At 50.7% G+C, this 15,879-nt stretch overlaps 1 protein-coding gene across 6 annotated transcripts in view; it reads right to left on the bottom strand.

Moving 5' to 3' along the window:
• Tsp74F (Tetraspanin 74F) overlaps nt 1–15,879 on the bottom strand; it is a 339,549-nt gene that overhangs the window by 12,350 nt on the left and 311,320 nt on the right. For 4 of the 6 annotated variants that reach the window (XM_089564383.1, XM_089564393.1, XM_089564386.1 and 1 more), the window contains one exon: nt 1,195–1,265. In XM_089564383.1, coding sequence (XP_089420509.1) covers nt 1,195–1,257 — 63 coding nt within the window. In that variant the 5' untranslated portion in view covers nt 1,258–1,265. Of the gene's footprint in view, nt 1–1,194; nt 1,266–3,867; nt 4,202–7,588; nt 7,868–15,879 lie in introns of those variants that run through there. The other 2 variants (XM_089564371.1, XM_089564374.1) reach the window with 2 other exon arrangements.

Below are 15,879 nucleotides of genomic sequence, written 5' to 3'. Positions count from 1 at the left end.
GCGCCCGCGCGCAGCTGGAAGGGGAGAGAGATGCAGCCAGCGTTCAGTCAAGGTCTCCCGACGCGTTTACGGGGTCGTTCTTCCGGTTGCGGGCACGACGCTGTGCTAATACGGCGAAGACGCATTCACAGGGGCTACAAGCCGCGCTTGTAGAGCACAATACACGCTGTGATACTTAGACGGTGTCCTTAGCTGCCACAGAAATTTAACGAAACGCAAAGGTGCATGTTACACAAAAACTTGAACAAGGTGTAGCTGCTATGGCCATGTGGTTTTCGACGTGTATTCAACGTCCAATCAGCGAACCTAAGCACCGGCACTGGAGCTATAAAACTGTGATGCCGGAAGACGCTTTTCCTCACTCCCGGCCTTGATCGCACACTGCTTAAGCAACGGCCCAGCCTGCTCAATATGCACGTGTGTGTGCATTCCTTGAAGAGTCTTATGTTGCCTCCGCTGTGTTTTATTTATTTTTCTTTTTATTCTGTCGCCGAAGCTTGTGAAATGACATGTCCATTGGCGTAGCGCTATATACTTCTAGAGCTTGAGTACTACATGTCATACACGGTGTTGCCATATAACGAATCCGTTCGGTTCTTCGGAATATGCTGCTGTCGTCAACGGCATGTTGTGACAAGGGACATGGCTATCCCTAACGCTTCTGAAAGACGCCTGGGCGTTTAATCATTCGTGTTTCAATAGCTGTACATCAACGTCGCCTGCTTGAAGCCTTCTAAGCAAGCAAACGGCGTGCGATACGATCAGCACACCGCCCAGTTATCGCTGCGAGTTGCCCATTACACATCACCTGACCCTCGCTTTCTGCGCTAGTGCTCATGTAATTCGTTTTACTTTAGCGGGACAATCGCCGCTCTCATGTGGTTCTGTGTTTCCTCTTTTGACTCATCTACCGACAATAGCGGCCGGCTTTGCTCCGCGCACACAAAGGTACGCGAAGAGGAGGTGTATTCAACCCAGTGACCTCATCCAAAAATAGCGACTGCTCTCGTTTAAACACTTAACTCTACTGCGCCGTGTGTTTAGAGCGTTGCGGTGCATGCACTAGGGTGTCAACGAACTCCGATGAACTACGCACCAATCTCCAGGAAAATGACGCCGAGCAGCCTTGATATATTCCCGACGCTACTATGTACTACAGGAACGTAAGCGGACATGAACGACAACGGGACTCACCATGATGATAAAGTTGGCCACGAAGAGTGCATACTTGACTACTTTCCCGCACCCCTCCAGCATTCTTGTATCTGCAAAAGAGGGAAGAAAAAAGCAACGCGTGTTAATTCTCACCAAAAAGTCTTTAAACCACGATATCACGAAAACAGGGAGAAAATAATTGGCCTCGTGGTCAGTTTAGCCCACGGACGTACGTTAAGAAAAACGACACTACGCCGTAGTATTGCATCCTTGCAAATGCCATTCTTGTAGCTTGGTATCAAAATACAAAACTGCAACCGAGCTGCAGGAGTCATATATCATTAGAATGACGATCCGGAATTTTTTATCCCGCCGATCGTATTCCCTCATGCCTTTTTAGACTCAGACAGGAGTCGGTCGGCGACACAAGGTAGAAAAAAGGCAAACAAATAAAGGTCATATACTTTAGCAGCAATTCTAGCCACGGAACGGCGTAAACAAACTCCGGCGAACACTGTTCCGGAAGAGAGACGAAGTGACGTAAACAACGTAAAGCGCGAAAAACAAAAATACACCCGAAGCAGAGAGGAACTATAACCACACGGAAGAGAGAACGCAATCAGCCCGATATCGTAATGCGACGAGCGGGGCTGGGGTATTTTTAGCCGCCCTTCCCGCGGCTTGGGCGTGGTCTCCTTCCTGTCCGAAGGGAGAACAATCAGTCGCCGCAGCAGAGACGGCCGCCGCAGGAGTCACAAAGATTGATGCCTGGCCCGCGCTGCCCGGAATAGGAAATGCGCCCATCTGGGGAATGCGCAGCAAGGTCCCTCGTTCAAGGATCGTCCTGTCCGCTATACCGCTTGCGACCGTCGAAGTATCGACGGCGTTCGTAGATAGTAGTTCCGTTTTTTTTTTTTTTTCACCCTTTAATGAAAATACTGGTATGAGTCGCGCACTTGGATTTCTCGCGGAAGTCTTAAAAAGGGCTACAACAAAACTTTACGTACAGCGTTTTTGTGCGGTGGGCCTAAATAACACAAAGATGGTGATAATTACTTCAGTTGAGCCCGGTGGTGTTAGGCTAACCATATGGAGTGGTATACGCGTTTCCTCATCTACGAAAACATGATTCACTATAGGCTATAGCCGTAACTGCTATGTGTTTTGCCTGGAGTTCATCTAAAGTAATCGTAGCTACAGGTGTTGCATAAGAGCTGCCGTGACGATTAATAAGTGCACAGACAAAAAACGCACAGCTATCAAAACAGGCGGTTACTGTGGGGAAACTCTCGTTTCCGTAAAGTGGTTCTTGAACATTTTTTCCTGAGACAGTGCGGTTTTCCCATGCAAAGATGCGCGGTTAGGTTATTGGCTGCAGTAGTTACTAAATTTTGAAAGCAGTACTGTGCATTACTTAACTATAAACCACAGAAGAGTTGTCGTTGTGAATTCGACCTATATTTCAAGTTTTTGAGGTGTGACGTCGTACACATAATCTCTCGAACACAAACTAGAGCGCTTTCTTAAGGCACGTGGCGTTCACGTGAGTCACGGTGCTTTGAGCCTCAGTCTTACCGTGAGGTTTCCGCAGAAATTGACGACTAATGTCTCAGATGAGAAACGAGAAAAAGAGCTGATGAATGTAACCCAGCCTAGTGTGGTATGCCGTTCAGGATATTGAGCCACGTCCCGCTGGTGATCAAATTACAGGTTTCGCGTGTTGCCACCCGCATAACTCTGCCCTCGTCACCCCTTTTCCTCGTAGCAGAACAAGTGGTACGAGATCAAGCACCGCAATTAGTCATGCGTGTGCCCGAAGCTTGTTGCTGCAACAGATGTAGCGAAACGCGTCAAAGCGCCAAGAAAAATGATGCTTCGTCTTGTGTGGGGAAACGCTGAGAACACGCCTTCAGCTGCGGCACGCTTACGCACTCCTCTTAAGCGGCGTGACTTCCGCCCCGTACCACCCCTAATTATTCCTTGAGCAAATTTTCCTCCGAAGTAAGCCATCAACAATGCATTGTCTTAGCTGCCATTCACAGATCATTTTTCTACGGAGCGTATAGCATACGCAATGGCTCGGCATCAGCAAACGATGAGCAGCATTTGCTGCCTCCGACGTTCCAGCTACTCTTCTAGTTCCTTTATCCTTCGCAAAAATGGTTGCATAATCCCAGGCTTTACAGCGCAAGAGAGAAATTATAGCTCATTTGGTAAGAGCCAGCACATCGTCAACACGCACGAAAAAGAGTTGCCGATACGCACGCTAAGTAGTGAGTGAAACCGCTGAACAAACTCATTCCAATCAAATGCCCTTACCGGCCCTTCTATTCTGTTGAGGCTATATTCTTCTGCTACCACTCCAACCATTTTCTACATCTTCCTACGAGTTCATGACAACCGGCGTAACATGAATCTAACCTGCCCATCCACCTGCAGGGCCATGTGTCAGCGTATGCTTTATAAAGACACGAAAGGTCTCTCCTGTTAATTAGGCGAGCTTAGACCCGCCAGGTGTCATCTGCACTGAGGATAAAAAACGCGCGAAAAATCTGGCGCGCAAATCTAACTAGCATGCAATTCTACGGGAAAAAACGACCACATTAAACGATTTCAGCAGACCGCAGGGCTTGTGCAACAAGGACAGCGTGCCAACCAGGTTCTCACGCGACGCCACAGCTGGAACCATCAACGAAGAACTGCTCGACTCACCCACGTTCTCGACCATAGCATTGAGGAGGAGATCGGCGGTGGAGCGAATGCCCGACCGCCGCTCGTCCCTGCCTTCACCGCCGCCGACGCGACGCCAACAGCACCAGAGAAGCACCCACCAGCGGAACGAAGCGAACCAACGCGACCACTAGCAGGCAAGGGTCTAAGCGGAGTCGATTCGACGACGTGCGACCGACCTGAGTCGATACACACGCACTTCTGCGCCCGGCACCACCACGACACGGGTTGGCGGAGGGATCGACGCAATAACGCCGAGGCGAACCCTCGCGGCGGCGTGCGGACCACGAGGCGGTGACGCGGGACGCGGCCCGAGACAAAGCCATTACCGGGAGAGGGTCGGAAGAGAACAAGTCGACGGCGATGAAAGGTGGCGCAGCGCCGCGGAAGGAACGAACGACAGATAGGCGAAGCGCGAGCGAGAGTTCGAGAGCGTTTACCTTCCCTCCATTGCCCGCCGACGATCGACCACGAGAGCAACACCTACCACATCGCGTGCGACCGGCCGGCCGGCCGGTCTTCGCGACGAAGTCTCGTCGTTCGATGAGGGTGCGACTCCATTTGGCCGCGCTGACCCGCTAGAGAAAGCTCCTAACCCTCGCGAGACCCAAAAGAGAAAGAGTACATCTACCCCCCAAGAAAAAAAAAAAAGAACCAGAAGCAAGATCACTTGCATAATATATATTTAAAAAAAAAAGGAAACGATTTCTACATCGACCTACTCCTCGCTTCCTCTACTCTCGCACTTTATTTTTCCGCTGTCCCTTTTAACCTATCTCTCCGCCTTCCGGAGTTGCACTGCCCGCGCGGTCTGACGCACGCGCACCTGATACAATATCGCCGTGCAAGGTATACGGTATCACGGGCGCGGCGTGTGCGCGAGAGTTACACATGCAGCTGTGAAACCGGGCGTAGATTGTTTGACATTGTATAATAGCGCGGCTTGTACACACGAGTAGCAGCGAAAAGCAAAAAAAGAAAGAGTATTTCGTTGGCACTAAAAGCTTTGCCACTTTGGCAATAGGCACGGAGACCGTGAGTTCTCTGTATCATGGCCTTCGCTTCAGATAAGAGGCGCATTACGAGGAAGGAAAAAGCTAATGTGTGCAGAGCTGGTGCGCGGGAGTTTCAGTGCAGCCAGGTTACCCTCGGTTTCTCTTAGCAACCCTCCCCCCCCCCCCCCTCCACCCGCTCCCTCCACAACCCACAACCTCTTCGTCTCTCCTTTGGAAAATCACGCGCGCAATCCCAATGCCACTGCTGAGCGAAGTCTCCGAAGAAGTCGTTTCACGCCAGGAGCAGAGTGTTTGGAAGGCTGGACAGGTCTGCGTACAGTTTCCTTGCGTTTGCGTGCGGTCACAAAGTTGCCAGCGTCGTGTACACGCGATGTATAGCGCAGGGCACGCGACTCAGTACAGAGCGAAGCTGCAGTGCAGATCATTCACCCGCAATCGCGCGTAGCACGGTGAGGGAAACGTCCTTTGTTCCGCCCTGTGGTCATGCAGAAGGAAAAACGGAAAGAAATACGAGGAAACAAATATGCATTATGTATACACGCTATTCACCCGCACTATAGCACGCTAGCACGCCACATATTCACAGTTGCAGGGGGTGTATGCTTTAGTAGCTGAAGCAGCGCTCTGCGATCTGTGAACCCATCTGACGAGGTTTGCTGGCAGAAAACACACAAGGTGTTTGCAATACATACAATCTGACATGCAAGTTTGCAGTCAGGCACCGCAAGGTTCGGGTACCCTTGTTGAATACACGCTATGAGAAGTGGGCACGGACTTTTGGAAAAAGGCAATAGCTTTACGACTGTCCACAGAAAGGGGTGACTGTTCAAACGGACCCAAATATTTTTTTTTTTAATTATAAAAACAAAACAATATGCATAGATCACGCATTCATTCCAAACCCGAAATCGTGCTCAGTCTTCCAATAGAAGTCTTCATTTTACATTAATGACTTACAAAATAACGAATCAGTACCGTCTTCACCAAAACACCATTCATCCTAATTCAAAGTGAAAAAGAAGATAACCGCCACCAACGGGTCCCTGACTTTCCACGATGATTACTGTTTGGGAACACGAAAAAGATATCGCATACAGTACTTTTATTTCTCGAGTGTTCGGCCTTGCCATTCTGTGTAATCAGACGAATATAAGAGGCACAGTAACGTTTGCGGGAGCCCATTCGCAACATGTACACAACGCCATGCATGGTATCTATGTCACACTATGAAATAGCATTAAAATATTTACTACACATAACAGCAGAAAAGGTCATACGCTTACGCTACCTTTGTATGGGGCGGGCTCCGTAACACTATACGCGGAATATAAGCGAAAGAAACGGAACAACTACTACCCTAGCTTCCAAAGGCAAACCCCACTATGAAGAGCCTTCCTCAGAAGCGGACCGATACTGACGCCATTCGACGCGCGGTAACGCTCGAAGTGCCCGAGGCAAAGCCCCGCTTCGCAACGCCTTCTTGAGAAAAGAACCGTAGAATTTCCTCCTCCGGATACATTGAGAGCAATGCAGTAGCAGTGCCAAAAGAGTTAATATATTCCTTTCCCCTTCGGCTTGCAAAACGAAAAATTAGTTGCCCCGAAAAGCGGAAGAGCAACAACGATCGTCATTTTTTCTTTTTCCTGAAAAGACGCCCACATTACGCCGATGATTCCACGCTCGCTCCGACATCCGGAATCTCACGCGTGCGCGTCGATCGCGCGAGTAACAGTTCCCCAAGAGAGGGCGGACAGAAGGGAATCCCGTAGGACGAGCGGCCGCTAATTGCCAAGCGTGACACCTGGCTGCGCTGGTGTTGCCGTTGCGCAACAACGGTCACGTGTTACCGACATGGCGCAGAGCCATCGCCGACTCATGTGTCGCCCTCTGCTGGCTGACCAAGCGTTTCCGCATGCCGGACGTACCATACAGGCCCCCTCCCTCCGTTTGATATCTCCATCGCTGTCATCGAACGAACCTACACAACGGAGAGGAGTGGAATTATAGGCAATCGAGCCAAAAGCAATCGAGCTGGCCTCTGCAATCACGCCGGTGTGAGTTTTGAGGAATGGTAATTACTGGTCAAGCTTGGCGAGGAGCAGAAGGTTAGATTCTCGCCCCGCCTCAAAGGCATTGTGACTCAGCGAGAGATTTTAATCTGCCTATTCGAAGGGGGGAGCTACCCTTGACCGGTTGGCATATGCGATGCTTCCCTGCAAGAGCTGCTCGGTTCGTCCTTTGAAGCGCGGATACAGATACTTCGTACCATACAGCGCCTGCACTCAGCGGACATCGGAACTCTGGAATGACAGCAGCGTTGATAGCGAGCTAAAAGGGCTATCCACAGGGCCTTTTACCACTTTGAAGTATTCGAAATAACATGAAATGTAGACGGCTGTTCCCTCTCCGTCATCCGCGACTTTACGAGATAACCGAACCAGCGCGTTTCTAACAGCCCGGCTAAGGTCCTACAAACTTCAACCAGCACGAGTTATGAGTAGTACATTCGGTTTCGGTTGATTTCGGTTGCGACTAGCTGTCTACCCTCGTTAGCATGACGATATGAAAAAAGGCGACATGGTATACCGATGTCAAAAAGTCAGTCATCTGGAGCAATAAGGGGATGAGGAAAAGATAAGGCAGGATGCTTTAGGGTTCGATAAGGATGATATGTCGACATCGCCTACCCTTGCGTCTCCTGTGCTCGTCCATCAGCAGAAAAGTCGGACGAAGGAGCGACGGGTCGTCGGTGGCACAGCACTAGTCCAAAAGCCGATCTCCGGAACCCCGCTCTGTCTTTAAGAGCGTTCGCAGTCGTCGTCGCCGTTCGCCGAACCACAGAGCGTGCGAGCGTAGCGCTGCCGAATCTCTCGTTGACGTCGTCGTCGGAGCGTCAGTCTGTATCCGCGTCGGAGAGACGACGACGCTCGCTGCGTGGTGGTTCGTGGCGTCGGCGCCTCGTGGCCGTGTTGCAACGCTGTCTTCGTCGAGGGGGCAACGTCGTCGGGACGCGTAGGTTACCCCCAGCACCTTGGCTTCTTCTTTCGTGCTTTCTTTCTTTCTATCGCGAGCGCGTGTCGTGCGTGGCCACGAAAACACGACTACCAGGACGGCGACGGTGGTGGCAACGACGAGTCCAACGGTGCAATGGCCACACTTACTCAGGGGAGAGGAGGCGCACGAGACCGGGCCACGAAGAGCCAACCGCTGGCGCGCAGTGCGGGTCAACAATGCAACGCTCCCGGATGATCGTGTCGCGTACTATGCCCGACGTACAGCGTCGTACGAACTCAGCGGCGACGACGGCCGTCGGAGAGGGAGCCCGTCTCTGCTGCGTCTAACGTGGCTTCACGAGAGAAACACCACCACCACAACTGTGAGTGTGTGAGTGTGTGCGCTCGCGAGGCTTCTTCTTCTCTTTTTCGCGTTGGCGGTTTGCGTCCCTGAGGGAAAGAAAAAAGCATTTGCGACGACCGAGGCTATTGCTGCCGCCTTGTGCGGTGCTCGTCTCGTGAGGTGCTGTTGGCTGCCCGAGCGCGCGCCGCCGTCGACTCTTGAGCCGCCGGTGAGGAGCGAAGACGACGTCCCCCAAACCGAAACGCTTTGCCGCCTTGCTTCCCGTTGTATAGCCTGTGCAGGCTTCAGTTCTCTCCACACCCGCCGGCCTTGGCTCCGGAGGGCAACTGGCGAAGAAACGTATGCTCCTCCACGTTTATGGATGGCCCCAGCCGCCAGTGTCTTTATGCCTGCCCTTTTCTTTTTTCTCATTCGCATGCACATACACATGTGTGGCATCAAAGCTGGCCGAGGAAGGCAGGCGTGCGCTATGCGCTCACGGGAACGATCCTCGTGACTGGGTGATGACATATCCCGCTTGGAAAAGCCACCCCTGAGAACTGAGGCATGCATACCTTTAGGAGTAGACGAGTCAAGCGAGAGAGTGTGAATTTGATTTCGAAATCGCGAGACGTATAATTCATATTCAGATTACGAGCAAAGCCGGGCGGCATTTCCGGCAGCCGCATATATTACACGCCTGCTCGAGAGCACCACAACTGAGTATGCAAAGCGTCTCGCTGAATTAAGCGCGTCAGGGTTGAGAGAAAACACCAACTCGTTCGGCTTATCGTAGCCACTTAGCATTTTCATACCCTGACAAACAGTGCTACTAAAGGACATAGCGCGTTTCCTTTAAGCGACGCCCCGTGCCATCTTTTATTCGCCGGTGTAATCTAGGGAGCAAATGGCGCGATCGCGACCTTGCAGTAGAGATACGAACCCGCTGGTGCGCGTGAAACAAAAAGCAAAAGAAGGACCAGTGAAATGTGGCGGAAGAATCGACCCTCAGTATCGCGTCAGTACGCAATGCTGATCCTCAGTTCGATATGCGCGCGCGTTGTATCACAAAGGCGTAACGGGCAACAATGACACAACCGGAGGGGGGTCCGTGCAGTTATCTGAGCCGGTGCCCTGCTGCTTTACTAAGAAGAAATCGAGTCCAAGTTATGGGTGAGAAATAGCAGCTCATGAATTATGCATTCCACAATTACACCCGCTGTGTATTTTTGTTCGAACCGACATATATACGCCCGTTGCCCATTTATTGCCACATCACATAGATGTGGAGGCTTTGCTCTCAACACAAGACAAATGAGCATGCCAGATTGTCTTCCTTGATCTATTTGTCTTGGCGTATGTACCGTGACGAAAGTAACTGTGTACGTAATAAATGAGGATCGAACCTAGGAGCACATCCTGTTTCACAAAGACTGGTTCCGTTTGTGTCTGACCACAGCGCAAACAAATTGCAAATCTGTCAACTGGAGGTGACGATACGGGAAAATGCGTGACAAATGGTGCAAGCAAAGGGATGATACAAGGTAAGAAGGTACGCACAGCACGTGTCTACGTGAAACTCGTAACTGACTCTACAGCAGCGCATCAATCGTGTCGAGTAAAACAGGCTACTTACTTTAGAAGCGCCAGTAGCTTGCTACTAGTTATAACACTGCCGATCGCTCAACTTTTAGCGAAACAATTTGCGCGTATCCCACATTTAGCACCAACCCGGCGCATCGAGTATGTTTACGCTTGCGTTATGTCAACGTCACATTATTTTGTGAGCTTCCAATGGACCTGTCTGACAGTGAAAGGTCGCTCACGTTTCGATAAGTGAAACTCACGAAGGAACGCGAGCTAACGTTGTTTGCTATCCGCTTCTAAACACAATGGACGCCGCACCTTTCACGCATGAACAGATCTCCGCCCGGACGAAGTCTCTATAGCTGTTTCCGCAGGGAAGAAAAGAAAAGAACAAGAAAGACATATTTCACGGGCGACAGCGAGCGGCCTTTCCTGCCAGCTTCTTTTGTTTCTCACACAGTACAATACTCTCACAGCGTCACGCTCTCGCAACGCCAGCGCCCTCTTTCAAAGACGAAAACAAAGAGCTCGCCACGAGCAACGAAGACATCTCGAAGGTAAAACCAGTCCCGCCACAACTATCGCGCCCTTCGAACAATGCGCGATCGGAGTCGGCGTGAGTTTCTCTCAGAGAAGACAACACACAAACCACACAATACCGACGACGTTTCGGTTGCCCGACCGCTCTCCTGACCTTTGCACCTCGAACGACGCCATGACAGGTGCTCCGCGAAAGCGGCGGGAGCGTTCCTCGTGGAACGCATTGCTTCTCCCAAGCCTTCAGCGACAACCAAATATAAGTGTTATTCGACCTCTTTCGTTTGTCTTTTCACTGCCGAAGCTTTATGGGAGTCGTGAACTTCACTCAAGGTGGATGGCTAAGGGGGAGCGGCATGGAGCGATATAGACACCGTGGGCGCTATGAGGACGCGGCGCGTAATAGAAGCACCGGAGAAGGAGAGAGACCTCGGAAAGGGCAGCAGCTGGTCGCACGGTGGGCACGTCGCTGCCCGTCCATATTAAACAGCTCTCCGAGGCCCGGCGTGCAAGATCGCAGGTCGCCACCAAAGCCCGGGATGACGTGCTGGCGTCAGACAGTTTACTTTTTCTCTCCTTTTTGTTTTCTCTCGTCATTAGCGGCCTTGAAGAGATGGTTGGCCGTGAGTGCATTCGCGGTTTTTTGCGTAGGGACGAAGGTTTGTGCGACAGCGAGTGAAATGATCCTTCGCTTAGTATCAACGGGGATGGAATGTGAGGGGGCGGTGCGCTTTGGTTATGTACAGAACTGCAGCTATTATCCGAAGTAGCTCTAGATATGTGCAAAGAGGTCACGCCACTCATAAGGGTCCTTGGCTGAGTGAGTTTGTCCGAAAATATGCTTTATTAACATGAAATTACCGTTGGTGCTTTGCCTGAGCAAGTATTGTGTACGTATTATTATAAACATCTCCCTTGATACCATCGTACCATTACGGAGGACGCATCATGCTCACTGCACTGATGAAGCGCTAAAGATTCCGCTCATTTATGGAAGGGAATTTATCTTTTAGTTCAACTTCTTGTTTTGGAATAACGTGCTCCTAATCTATGCTGTACTAGGCTCCTTTGCGCAGGCACCTTTACAAGGTTGCAAGAAAGTCACTCTTGTCATTTTCGCTTCACAAAACAACGCCCCTTTTACACAACCCTCTACTTTAGCACGCAGCGACTTAGGTGAGACCGGTGACGTCATACCTGCAGCCTTCCACCGAAAGTATGCATTCCTTTCGCTCTGATCCATATTCTTATGAGAGAGACGGATGTGGAGGAGCAACTCAGTTCAAGCTACTTCTCTACGCCAATAAAGCGGTCATTCGTCGAGTCATGGCGAAACGACAGCGACACTCATCATCACACCCCTTGCTACACTTGGACAAGGCGAGATGCACGAAAGAAAGAGGGGGTATATTTCAAATCCGACCAGCAGCGCCCGCGAAACAGCGAACGAAAGGCAAAAAGCGACGTCTCCAACTGCCGCACACCAGGGGAGATACGACCTATAAGCTCGGTCACCTCTGCCGCGGCGCCTATTACGGACCGATCAGCCTTGGGAGAACCTGTCTCGTACGCGCTCTGAGTCCGTCTATGAGCCGACACTCAAGAGAAAAGCTTGGACGCAATAAAAGCAAAGTGAATAAAAAGAGACGCCAGGTATCTTGCTTCACCGGGAAGACCCATTACGCGATCGCCGCCGATGTCTTCGCGTAGCGTGGCTGCTCCTCCAGTTAGCCTTGTTGGGGGGTTCGTGGTGGTTGGTCGCGGGGGCGGTGTGCCCCACGGATTGCCACGATCGCGTTATACTAGCTCCGCGCGCGTCTATGCGCACGTCATCGGCTAGGTTCCGGATTGCTGTGACGACGTCTCTCTCAAACCAGGAGCCATATAGCGAAATGCTCTCCGACTCCTATCTTTCCTTGTGGTGATATATTTCCTCGTGACGTAGGCAGGTAATACGCCACGATTATTGAATGACCGTGACTCGCTCGCCTCGCTTCGTCGTCGCAGGGGTAGTCCCCTTGTTTTCAAGCGAAGTTCGCGTAGGAGCACAAACGAACTAAGGCAGTGGCGTTGGAGGCGGGGGAGGGAAGGCTCGTGCTGTCGACCCGGAGAGGTCGACGCAGGCGGCCCTGATGATGAGGGTGTATAGCATACCACGCCGGTCGGGACGTGCACGCTGGCGTCGCCGACATCCGCGCTGACGCCGTAGCGCGAACGTCAGAATTTCTGTCTCGTGCAACTACGGATGAGTTGTTCTCTCTGGCACGCGGTGTGACGACTCTCCTGCTCTGCCAAGCGGCTGTCCCTCTCTCTCTCTCTCGCTCCTCTTCCCCTTCTCTCTCTCTTTGCGATGCGAACGCCTTTGTGAGGACGAGTTCAAGGAACGCGGCGCAGGAAGCCATGCAAACTGCAAAAGCTAGTTGTTTAGTTACGCTGCACTGATTGTAGTTATGCTTCATTAGTAAAGAGCTATTGGAGATTTTGATTAAGATATCATGGCTGAACCACGCATCTGGCATGACCCCAATGACCACGCATGACGTACTTCTCATAGAGATGTTAATGCATTATCAGTAGCCTCTTACTCATTAACGCCCCCTTGACACCTGCCCTCGGAGTATTGCAAACTTACGCTCACACATTTTCAGCTGCACGATCTGCGTTTTGATTCCGCAGCGCGTCCGTATAGGCTGTGCATCAGTCACGGTTCGCACATTCATCGCGCGGGAACGGCGAGCCCCACAAAACATACAGTCCCAACAATCGGGGAATCCGCGCTCACCCCCCTAACAGTGTTGCCTCACAACTCATTATCTCAAAGACCAAAAAAAAAAAAAAATGCGAAGAATCGGCCGACAAAGCATTGCGCGAATGACGGAAGAGAACTGCAGCTGGAAAGCATTTGCCACAGAGACCTGCTCGTCACGACTTCAACCGGCTCCGGTTTGTGAAAAGCGGCTTGAGGCTACGCGGCATGTAAGGATCTGAGAGGGCGGCACATACAATGAGTGCTCCTGGGGCGAAGAACCTCTTCAGTTAAACAGTTAGAGATTGAAAATGTAAAGTATGCACACCTTACCATTATATCTGGACTGACAATACCGCATTATACTACACATCTCTTTGTGCTGTCCGTTACAAACGTGAGAGGCAGGCGAGAAGTGAACTTCGCAAGTGAGTGTTCGCAATCCGGTTCATATGCATAAATCAGCTTTAATCTACTTCCCAATCTCCAGCCAGCTTCTAAATCTTACGATTTCTGCAATAGCAGTGTTACTTGCTCTGGCTGGCAGAGCCTGTCGTTGAATTGTTACAGCTCGACCGTAGTGAATTAAAAATTACGAAATGTCTCGACTCCAGGGTCATCACGCGGATGATCTGAAAGGGTGGAAATATTTACTAATACTAATTGTAAACGATCAAGTCAGGCTTGCGTATAAAACAAAAGGAAGACCGCCCGCCTTAACACTCCGGAATACATATACTCGATGCAGGGAACGAGGATTCTTTTCTTCCTAATTTTATTCCTAGCTTTGGCAACGCCAGCGCATTTCCATCGATGGATATCTGGTTACTATGGACTGTGCAGAATGGCTGCACATTCTTCCTCCTCCGCTTCTGGAAATACGAAACGCTAACATATGAAAAAAAAATACAAAACTTCCTTCCTGTTCGCGCATTTAGTGAGTTATAAGAAGCCAACCACGCTGACAGGCTTTCCGCCTGTCTTTCCTTGGGGCTCACATTTCGCCCTTGATACGCATTCCACGCCTGCACCTGCGTGTAAAGACTCGCATACTTCTTCTAAACAAGCAAAGGGAAACGACTCGACGTGTGAAAAAACAACAGCGTTGACGAGATGCCAAAAACTTGAGCTACACGGCTTCGCGGGTTTTGTACATTTTCTTTTAAATCGCTTCCACGTCCCACCGACACATAGTAGCCAAGGGACGTGCGAACGGCTCCCGTTAGTCGGCTCGTGGCGTGATGTATAAACAGCCACGCGTGAAACGAGAGAGGGGGATGTGCTGGGAAGGAGAGGGGGAAACGGGGGAAGGAAGAAATGGAGGAAGGACGGCCACGGAGGACAGCCGTAGCTCGGAGCGCAGCTAAAAACAGGCGCTCATTTCCATACAAATTACTCTCCCGTGGCGGCAGCCGATATTAGCGGCGGGCCATGCGCGTTTGGAATGACGGAGGAGAACGCAAGGAAGGCTGGCGGAAATCTGTTGTAACACGTTACCCGATGCTGAGGCAAAGGAGGGGAAACAGAGATTGGAGAAAAGAAAAAAAGAACGCTAATATACGCCGAACTGAAGGCAGCAGCCATCAGCTGGGGTATCTATAATGCAATGTGTTTTTCTGAGGACACTGAGCTTAAGGTTTGCAAAATTACTCCCCATGTATGCCATGGCAATTACATCGCTATTTGTCTTCATGTACATCGTGCGCGTGTAGGTAATTGCCGCGCGGACACTGAGTCGGAATTTTTACGTTCACTTGCTTTCGCATTAGAGGCGCAAAATACTTGACACAATGAAAAAAAAAAGAATTCGCGCCGATTTATTTCTGCTGCCAAATAGAGAAGGAAAAGGTAGAGAACAGTTTTTTTTATTATTATTATTATTCTCATAAAGCACAGCGAGCAAAATGTGCCGAAATAAGGAGGTGTTGTCGGGGAAGCGTTTTCGAATCGAAGATATAGAGGCGGAAATTGGCCTTGGCATTCGAAACTAGATTTCTTGCTAATCCAGAGTACGATAGGCATTCAATAATTTCTGCTCCTACTGTTAGAAAATTTTTAGCGAAAATTTTAGTGGAGTTATTCCAGCTGATTAAGCCATCTCGAGAAAGCGTCATTTTCTGCAGACTGAGCACGGACCGCGCTTAGTTGTCTTTCTTTTTCCGTTCTTACTTGCTATTCCAGTACTTTTTCAATGTCAATTGAGACACACTGCACAGCCATTCGAGCGGAAATTCTTACTGCCTCACATGAACAACCCCCGTACACCGGCCTCGAACGCCTCGCATTCGAATATTCAGATGGTTAAGAGACAAAACAAACCAAAAAGGAGAGGCGTGGAAAACTTGATTACAAAAGAGTGGGCATACACAGCTGGCCACACCCTGGCGAGGCTCTGAGAGCTAAGACTACACCAAGCGTGTAATACTGTGGGACATGCTGGAGGAAAAGGAAACGTTGCAAGGCGCGAGCGAGAAAACAAAAACCAAGATTGTCTCCGCGTGGAGTCTTGGACACAGTCCACCTGGTGCATCCAAGGCCGCGAAGCAAGGGGCGGCTGCAGCGGCGACAGCGTCCGTAGTCGCCAATGCGTTGCAATCGGACCACGTTATGCAAATTGGGCGGCGTAGCCGAGACCGTCCACTTCGTGCCAGACGCCGCGTGCCAGAGACCACAACACTTTTCCTCCTCTGTTCGCGGCTGGGTTGTATTGTTTATCTTTACAAGGGCATCCACCTCCGCGTTGAGTGCCTTGCCGAGAATGGAGTGGGAGTG

The sequence above is a fragment of the Amblyomma mixtum genome, chromosome 1 (assembly GCF_055824585.1).
Source record: "Amblyomma mixtum isolate Tamu chromosome 1, ASM5582458v1, whole genome shotgun sequence".
Classification (NCBI taxonomy): Eukaryota; Metazoa; Arthropoda; class Arachnida; order Ixodida; family Ixodidae; genus Amblyomma; species Amblyomma mixtum.
The sequence above is the reverse complement of the archived record's forward strand: the minus strand, read 5'-3'. Positions and strand labels throughout refer to the sequence as shown.